General features: G+C 35.3%; 1 protein-coding gene across 1 annotated transcript; it reads left to right on the forward strand.

The window, feature by feature from the left end:
• Positions 1-2,506: 2,506 nt before the first annotated feature.
• On the forward strand, positions 2,507-3,712 carry adrb2b (adrenoceptor beta 2, surface b; the record flags this gene model as incomplete). The annotated part of the gene is made up of 1 exon (XM_079405012.1): positions 2,507-3,712. One exon carries the CDS (start codon positions 2,507-2,509, stop codon positions 3,710-3,712), a length of 1,206 nt encoding a protein of 401 aa, XP_079261138.1.
• Between the last annotated feature and the right edge of the window lie 6,226 nt (positions 3,713-9,938).

The following is a 9,938-nucleotide window of genomic DNA, read 5'->3' on the forward strand; positions in this document are numbered from 1 at the left end:
AGAGCTTTCATTTGATATATGACTTGCACATGTGTGACATATTTGAGCAATATGGAAAATATGACCACCAGGGAATGTACAAAATGGGGGGGGGGGGGGGGGGGGGGGGGGTACACAGTGTAATTTACGTGTAAATAACTTTGTTACAGTAAAATAAATATCAAAGTGATGCATATCTGCATAAAATAGAGATTCTAAGCTTTCAAATGGTACCACATATGGGGTTATTGGTCCAGACAGACCTTTAAAAATTAAAGGCAAACTTTGATTACGTCATTTTGGGTCTGCAGAGTGGAAGAGGTTAAAAGATATCTCTTTATACAGGCTTTTTTATGATCTGTATTATTGAGTCTCTACTGCATTTTACTTGTATATGTATAGAGTTTGTTGTGTGTTTTTGTTTTATGCTGTGATTTGTATTTTTCATTTTGTGAGGTGACCTTGGGTGTTTTGAAAGGCGCCATTAAATAAAATGCATTATTATTTACACTAAGTGCAAATAGCAATGGATTCTATTTACACCAAGTGAAAATAGCAGTATTTTTTAACGATATGCTATTTACACTAAGTGCAAATAGCTATAGATTCTATTTACACTATGTTAAAATAGCAAGATTTTCTGCTATTTATACTACTTATTGCAAATAGTGGCAATTATCTGCACCTCAGTATTGTAGTACATTATAAAACAGTACGCAACAATAACGTACTGAGTGTAAATTATCATTTTAATTCAAATTTATTAAATGGATGCCACCTTATTGGGACAATAAAGCCCTCCCTACACCTACCCTAACCCTACCCGATACTTTATTTTCAACTTTTTGATTATTTCCTTCATTTTTATTGAAAATAAATGCCTTTCTGATGCGATATGAGATTTGAAAAGGGAGAAAAAAATGTTTGGCAAAAGGTGGGCTCGAACTCGGTCGATCGCGTCAAAAAGCATGTGCGTTACCATCTACACCACTAAAACTGATGCTGAACTAACTTCTTTTTTTATTGTTGACTAACTCAATCACACGTTAGTGGGCGGAGTTAGTGTAAATAGCCTTTGCCAACAAGATGGGCTATTTGCACTTAGTGTAATTAGACACTCCATTTTTTTTTACTTATACTTTTAAGTTTTGAAGTACACAAAATGTAAATTTTAATACAATTAAGCACACTTCTTTTTCACAAGGGACATTAAGGGACAAATCAAATATAAATTCCATATTAAAGTTAAAGTTGCACACATTTTTGTGTGTGTTTGCTGTACAGGTCTGGTAGAAAGAATGTTTTTGCTCAGGTGGCCTAAATTTCTGTCCAATAGCGAAAAGTTTTTGCTCAGCAAGAAAACAAAAATTAGAGGGAACATTGGTCGAGGGTCTGTCCATATAAACATCCCTTGTACACTTCACAAAGTGGAACACTCTTCATAATGGCAGCAGGGATTCCCCCAAGGGTAAGTAAGTGCTTAGGGATGTGTGAACATCCTTGTTTCCATTCCTTGCATCTTCGCTTCACCCCCCTGTAAAGCTGATATAAAGCAACCCAGCTTTATATCAAGCTGATGTAAAACTGCTTTGACACAATTTGCATTGTTAAAAGCGCTATACAAATAATAGTGACTTGACTTGACTTCACTTAGGATGCGAGGAAAGGACGCACGGAATGAAAATCAAGACTGAGAAATCAAAGAAAAGCTTATTTGTAAATTACAATATTCTTGATCACTCAAGCATCACTTCAAAGTGTCATGTTGTTAAAGTTTGGTTACAAAAGACATTCATAATAAATTTTAGTAAAGCCAGATGTTAAAATATATATCATCATGATGCCTTTTTCCTTTTAATTTTCATTGCATATTGCTCTGAATTTAATTAAAAATGAATTCTGAATGTAACAAGTTCTGTCTTTGCTTGTAAAAAGTAGCAGTATTTTCATTTGCAACAGCAGAGTGCTCTGAAGTGTAAGGAAACTGTGCTCCGATTGGCTGCTGATGAACTGTGATGTCATCACTGGCTGCTACAAGAGTCCAGCTGATAGCACATTTAGTCAGTGTGTTTAGCTGAGAGTGCTGTGAGCATGTAAAAGAAACACTGTTCAGACAAAATGAACGGATGATTAAGAGGTGAAACAATGTGAGAACATTGTGTGAGACCAGAACACTTTCTAAGAAAAACACAATTCAAAAGGATTTATTTTTATTTTTGGATACCTTATGGGAGTCCATGAAGAGTGGAATTAAGTTGGAGGACTCTAAAACACTTTCCTAATTTTAGTAAGTAGATTGACTATACAATTTGCTTCTTTTTATGTTTTTGTTTGCTTGTTTGTTTTATCATTCTCATGATAATAAATAATGTCCATGATGATAATCTTGATAATTCTCATACTTTGCTTTCTGATTGACATCGTATGTACTTTCTGTTCACTTGTGCTCTCTAAAGAGTATTTCTTTAAAGGCTAATATTGCTCTCACCAAACGTTATGATGATTTTCCTTTCTCAGGAAAAAGCTCATGGAGGGACAGCATATACTGAGCATGGAGAACACCTCCGTGCACATGAACCTTTCAGCAAGGCTAAACAATTCCTCTCCGGTGTCTTTGATTGGCTTGGAGTACAGCGAAGGAGAGGTGGTATTAATTAGCATCTTAATGGTGATTCTGATTGTAGGCATTGTCTTCGGCAATGTGCTGGTCATCAGTGCTATTGTAAAATTCCAGCGTTTGCAGACGGTCACCAACTACTTCATCAGCTCCTTGGCCTGCGCAGATCTGGTCATGGGCCTCATGGTAGTGCCATTTGGTGCATGCTACATTCTCCTCAACAAGTGGCACTTCGGAAAATTCTTCTGCGAGTTTTGGACGGCTACGGATGTATTGTGTGTGACCGCTAGTATCGAGACCTTGTGCGTGATTGCCCTGGACCGGTACGTGGCAATTATGTGGCCTTTGCGTTATCAGTCAATGCTTACGAAGTGGAAGGCCTGTGGGGTGCTCCTAGGGGTGTGGGCAGTGGCCGCCCTCATCTCTTTCCTGCCCATCCACATGGAGTGGTGGGTGTCAGATGAACCTGAAGCACTGAGCTGCTTGGAGAACCCGACCTGCTGTGACTTCAACACTAATGCCGCCTATGCCGTGACCTCCTCCATTATCTCCTTCTACATCCCGCTGGTCATCATGGCGTTTGTGTACAGTCGGGTCTTCCAGGAGGCCCGTAGACAGCTTCAGAAAATCGACCGCATCAAAGGGCACATACGCACACAGAGCTTCAGCACCCAGGAGGGAAATGATCTAAAGAACCGGAAGACCAAGTTCTGCATGAAGGACCACAAAGCTCTGAAGACCTTAGGAATCATCATGGGAACCTTCACCCTCTGCTGGCTCCCGTTTTTTGTACTTAACGTGGTGGCAGCCATCTGGAAGATGGACAACATCATGTTGCCGTTCAGGATCTTGAACTGGATAGGCTACGCCAACTCCGCCTTCAACCCCTTGATCTATTGCAGGAGTCCGGACTTTAGATGTGCCTTTCAGGAGATCCTGTGCTGGAGAACTTCTCAACTGCCTTCCACAAAGAATAACAAGGCCTACAGAAGCCACATCTGGACACAAGTAAACATGAAGACCACCAGACAACGAGAGCCCTCACCAGCTTGTGAAACAGAAATGAGTGCTGACTGTTTAACTGCAGGTACCAAAAACATTGTAATAAAGCTGTGACTTTTCCAACTTTTGAACGTTTGAAAAATTAATGTTCATAGTCCCTGTATCTAATTTTAAAACACTAGGGATCTTTCTGTTTGAGGCCACTTTTGTCTGTGACAAAACATGGTTTTTAGATTTTGTAGTCCTTGAACCAAGAAGATTTGACTATATTTACACAATATTTAAAATTTAATATGTTCTGTTGACATATTCTTACACTTTTATTGACTGAGTGAGAACTAATGAAACTAAAGTAGCTTCTGTTTCTGGACAAAGAAGAAAATGTGTGCAAGAAACATAGGACAGAGTTTGAAAGGCTAGACAGTCTACCTCTGAATCACTACCTCGGGACAGTTTTCATGTCTCAGTCTTCATGTCTCAAAAACCTGTGTGGATAGTTAATTCATAATTTATCAAAAATGCCTCAACTTAAAAACAGAGAGTCTGGATTTGTAAAATATGAAAAATTCGTAAAATGTGCATTACATATCTTAAAGAGAGTCAGAGGGTTGTCTCGTACTAGACAAACTTGTTACATTCCATTAAGAGCTTTGGCTTGCTGAAAGTCAGGGTCTTCAATATCTCTGAGCACTCCTCCAGAGAGAGGAAATATAACCTTCTGATGCGGAACAACAGGTGCACATTGCTGTCTGTGCTATAACCAGCTGTTCTTGTTGAAACGAAAAAAGCGAGCGAGCCATGTAGCTCTCTCCAAGCCCTGCACTTCAACCTTCCCCTGCTAACATTTCCACTGGAAAACTGTTTTAAGGTTACAGCTGAAATTTTATCTATAAGGTGAGCCACAGGCTGGGTGGCACAATAATTATGATTTATTTAACATGTCACTATTTGCAAGGAAGGTGCCACGATATTCTTATTGTTTAACAATATTTAAATGATGAGTTTGTAAATCTTAACAAAATAATAACAAAATACCCATATCTTAATTTCAGGAATATAGCTTCTAGCAGCAAATTCAAGGGGGTAGGTTTCCATTATTGTTGTGTTGGTACTGTTTAAAGAAATATTGAACAGTCTATTGGGCAAACACTGTAAATTCACCTGATACTGAATTGACAGGTGCTAATTTTTATCTGTTTTGTTTTATATAATAGCCAGGGTAATGTACTTGATTATGACACATACATGACTGGAAAATCTGTCATTACAGATATATGCTTACATGCTGGCCCACAGCTGATGTCACTGACATGTTCACTCACATAGCCTCATTTGTGTGTATGTGAGTACATATTCATTAATACAGTATATGTCATGGGCATTGGAGAAAGACATATTAGACAGCTTATGTGGCTGTACATACCTTAGTCAGGGTAGTGCCATATTTAATATTTGACAGGAATAAAAATGAGACTTTGAGAAATGTAATATACACTTACACTTTAAGTGTTACTTAGCAACTAATGCTATTTTAACAGCTTATAAAAGATTTTTCAAAATAAACTTTGGCTACAATGTGTTTTATGTTGTCCTTCTTACAGTGTAATTATACAATTAGGAACTGAGTAATATTACTGTACTATATTACTATAAGGTTACAGTTAGAATCAGGATTTGGTTTGGAGTTAGTTGCATATAAATATGCATAATTTACTGTAAGAGTAACGAAAATGTTTAGTAGACAAAAGCTTGATTGAAAGTTGTTAGTTTTGAATATTATGATCCATACGATCTAGAACCTTTTCTAAAGTACAGGCTATTGTGCATTTGTAAAGATTTACAGCCTCATTTTCATCTACATAAAATTCGATATGGTGTGTACACTGTTAGATAGATAAATAAAACATTTTTGATGTTAATATACACAGATGTTTGAAATACTCAGAAAATGTGCGTGTGTGTACCTGGTATTCCCTACATTATGAGAACCAAATGTCCACACAGGAATATTAATATCAGTAAATTTTGACCTTTTATTTGTTGTTGTTTTGTTTTTGTTTTGATTTATTTTTTTTTATTTTTTATTTTTTGGGGGAGGTGGGGTCGTATGAGGAAACAAGATTAGAAAGCATACAGAATAATGTTTTAAAATAACTAAAATAGCAGTTGGTGTGTAAGGGGTTGGTTTATGGTACGGGGTTAGAAAATACACTGTGTAGAAAATACTATGCAATGTCCTCATAAAACATGGAACCTTGAGTGTGTGTGCGTGCGCGTGTGTGTGTGTTAATGTGTGTAAACTATAAAAAAAAATATTAATTACATAATGTATAAATTAATTATATAAACTTAAAAATATTATACTTTACAATAATTTATAATTAAAATATAATACAATTATCTATCTAGCTATCTATTTATGAACAGAAACTTTAATCGCTTTGATTACATAAAGCAATTATGGTGCTTTGTTGTGGATACTGTATTAATCAACATGCATGCCTTATAAGTAACTGAACTGAAGTATTTAACACAGTGATGGAAAAAGCACATTTTTGAAAGGGTATTTACTTTGTTTCATTCCATTATAAAGATTATATTTTTTGCTAAGTTGTTTTATCTATGCTACTTTTACCACAAAAAATATATATATATATATATTATTGTTGTCACTGTTGTGGTTGTTGTTTTTGTACAACCAGCTGCTTGCTGTGCGAAATTACAAAATAAACATGTTAGTAACGCTGTAATTAAGATCATGTTCTTGTATAAAGATTTTGCACACTTTACGCCATCAAAAGTGTGTCACCAAATTGACACAAAACATAAAAGGAAGACTGGGGATGTTCCGGTGTTTGTTTGTTTTACACTATTCTTGAGTAAAACTATTATACAGTTAGGTCCATATATATATGGACACTGACTCAATTTTCATAATTTTGGCACTTATGCCAACAGAATAGAATTCAAATGAAACAATGAAGATGGAAATCAAGTGCAGACTTTAAGCTTTAATTCAAGGGGTTGAACAAAAATATAACATAAAATGCTTAGGAATTATAACCATATACATATATGGTTTATGTGGTTTATGGTTTACACATTTATACACCCCTCCCTATTTTCAGGGGCAATTTAGACAAACAAATAAAATAATAATACTATTTTGTTGAAAATCCTTGCAGGCAATAATTGCCTTATGTCTGGAACTCATGGACTTCACCAGAAACTGGGTTTCCTCAATTATTTCCTAAATTAACATTTCATTTCATGAGATAGAAACATTTTTCATGTACTTCAGCTTTACTCTTAAAATGACATAAATCAACTTTCTCTCACTGAGATAGAAGCTTTTCAGCATCTTTGGCCTTGCTTTCTCTTCAATTGCTTAGTTGCACACAGCATTAGTGTTCCTAAAATCTCCAAACTAGTGATTCTGTGCATTGAAATTCTAGCATGTCAAAAACTCTAACACATGAAAATCTGTCTTCTGCACTGCAAAAAAAACATTTCATTTCATGAAAAAAGAAAAAAAATGTATGTACTTCAGCTTTACTCATAAAATGGTATAAACCAACTTTCTCTCACTGAGATAGAAGTTTTTCAGCATCTGTGGCCTTGCTTTCTCTTTATTTGCTTAGTTGCACTAAACACAGCATTAGTGTTCTTAGAAGCTCTAGTCAATCTGTGCATTGAACCTCTAACATGATTTGCTCTGCAAAAAAACTTTCAAAGATGAAAACGTCTTCTGCATTGCAAATTACATTTCATTTCATGAGAAACATTTTTAATGTACTTCAGCTTTACTCTTAAAATTGCATAAACCAACTTTCTCTCACTGAGATAGAAGCGTTTCAGCATCTTGTGGCCTTGCTTTCTCTTTATTTGCTTAGTTACATTAAACACAGCATTAGTGTTCTTAGAAGCTCTAGTGATTCTGTGCATTGAACCTCTAACATGACTTGCTCTGCAAAAAAACTTTAACATATGAAAACATGTCTTCTGCATTGCAAATAACATTTAATTTCATGAGAAAGAAACATTTTTCACGTACTTCAGCTTTACTCTTAAAATTTCATGAACCAACTTTTTTCACTGAGAAAAAAGCATTTCAGCATTGGTGGCCTTTCTTTCTCTTCAATTGCTTAGTTTCACTAAACATAGCATTGGTGTTCTTAGAAGCTCTAAACTAGTGATTCTGTGCATTGAAGCTCTTGCATGACAAAAACTCTAACACCTGAAAATATGTCTTCTGCATTGCATTAAACATTTCATTTCATGAGAAAGAAACATTTTTCTTGTACTTCAGCTTTACTTTTAAAATTGCATAAACCAACGTTCTATCACTGAGAAAGAAGCATTTCAGCATCCGTGGCCTTGCTTTCTCTTCAATTGCTTAGTTGCTATAAACACAGCATTAGTGTTCTTAGAAGCTCTAAACTTGTGATTCTATGCATTGAACCTCTAACATGACTTGCTCTGCAAAAAAACTTTAACAAATGAAAATATGTCTTCTGCATTGCAATTAACATTTAATTTCATGAGATAGAAACATTTTTCATGTTCTTCAGCTTTACTCTTAAAATTGCATAAACCAACTTTCTCTCACTGAGAAAGACACGTTTCAGCATCTGTGGCCTTGCTTTCTCTTTATTTGCTTAGTTGCACTAAACACAGCATTAGTGTCCTTAGAAGCTCTAGTCAATCTGTGCATTGAACCTCTAACATGATTTGCTCTGCAAAAAAACTTTCACAGATGAAAACGTCTTCTGCATTGCAAATTACATTACATTTCATGAGAAAGAAACATCTTTCATCTACTTCAGCTTTACTCTTAAAATTGCATGAACCAACTTTTTTCACTGAGAAAAAAGCGTTTCAGCATATGTGGCCTTGCTTTCACTTCAATTGTTTAGCTGCTATAAACACAGCATTAGTGTTCTTAGAAGCTCTAAACTTGTGATTCTGTTCATTGAAACTCTAAATATGACTTGCTCTGCAAAAAAACTCTAATATATGAAAATCTGACTTCTGCATTGCAAATTACATTACATTTCATAAGAAAGAAACATCTTTCATCTACTTCAGCTTTACTCTTAAAATTGCATGAACCAACTTTCTCTCACTGAGAAAGACACGTTTCAGCATCGGTGGCCTTGCAGGTGCATTGAAGCTGTAACATGACAAAGACTCTAACACATGAAAATCTGTCTACTGCATTGCAAATAAAATTTAAATTCATGAGAAAGAAACATTTTACACGTACTTCATTACACTAAAATTGCATGAACCTACTTTCTCTCACTGAGATAGAAGCTTTTCATTATCTGTGGCCTTACTTTCTCTTTATTTGCTTACTAACGCTAAACACAGCATTAGTGTTCTTAGAAACTCTAAACGAGTTATTCTATGCATTGAACCTCTAACATGACTTGCTCTGCAAAAAAACTTTAACAAATGAAAATATGTCTTCTGCATTGCAATTAACATTTAATTTCATGAGATAGAAACATTTTTCATGTTCTTCAGCTTTACTCTTAAAATTGCATAAACCAACTTTCTCTCACTGAGAAAGACACGTTTCAGCATCTGTGGCCTTGCTTTCTCTTTATTTGCTTAGTTGCACTAAACACAGCATTAGTGTCCTTAGAAGCTCTAGTCAATCTGTGCATTGAACCTCTAACATGATTTGCTCTGCAAAAAAACTTTCACAGATGAAAACGTCTTCTGCATTGCAAATTACATTACATTTCATGAGAAAGAAACATCTTTCATCTACTTCAGCTTTACTCTTAAAATTGCATGAACCAACTTTTTTCACTGAGAAAAAAGCATTTCAGCATATGTGGCCTTGCTTTCACTTCAATTGTTTAGCTGCTATAAACACAGCATTAGTGTTCTTAGAAGCTCTAAACTTGTGATTCTGTTCATTGAAACTCTAAATATGACTTGCTCTGCAAAAAAACTCTAATATATGAAAATCTGACTTCTGCATTGCAAATTACATTACATTTCATAAGAAAGAAACATCTTTCATCTACTTCAGCTTTACTCTTAAAATTGCATGAACCAACTTTCTCTCACTGAGAAAGACACGTTTCAGCATCGGTGGCCTTGCAGGTGCATTGAAGCTGTAACATGACAAAGACTCTAACACATGAAAATCTGTCTACTGCATTGCAAATAAAATTTAAATTCATGAGAAAGAAACATTTTACACGTACTTCATTAAACTAAAATTGCATGAACCTACTTTCTCTCACTGAGATAGAAGCTTTTCATTATCTGTGGCCTTACTTTCTCTTTATTTGCTTACTAACGCTAAACACAGCATTAGTGT

This window comes from Barbus barbus (genome assembly GCF_936440315.1).
Source record: "Barbus barbus genome assembly, chromosome: 43".
Lineage (NCBI taxonomy): Eukaryota > Metazoa > Chordata > Actinopteri > Cypriniformes > Cyprinidae > Barbus > Barbus barbus.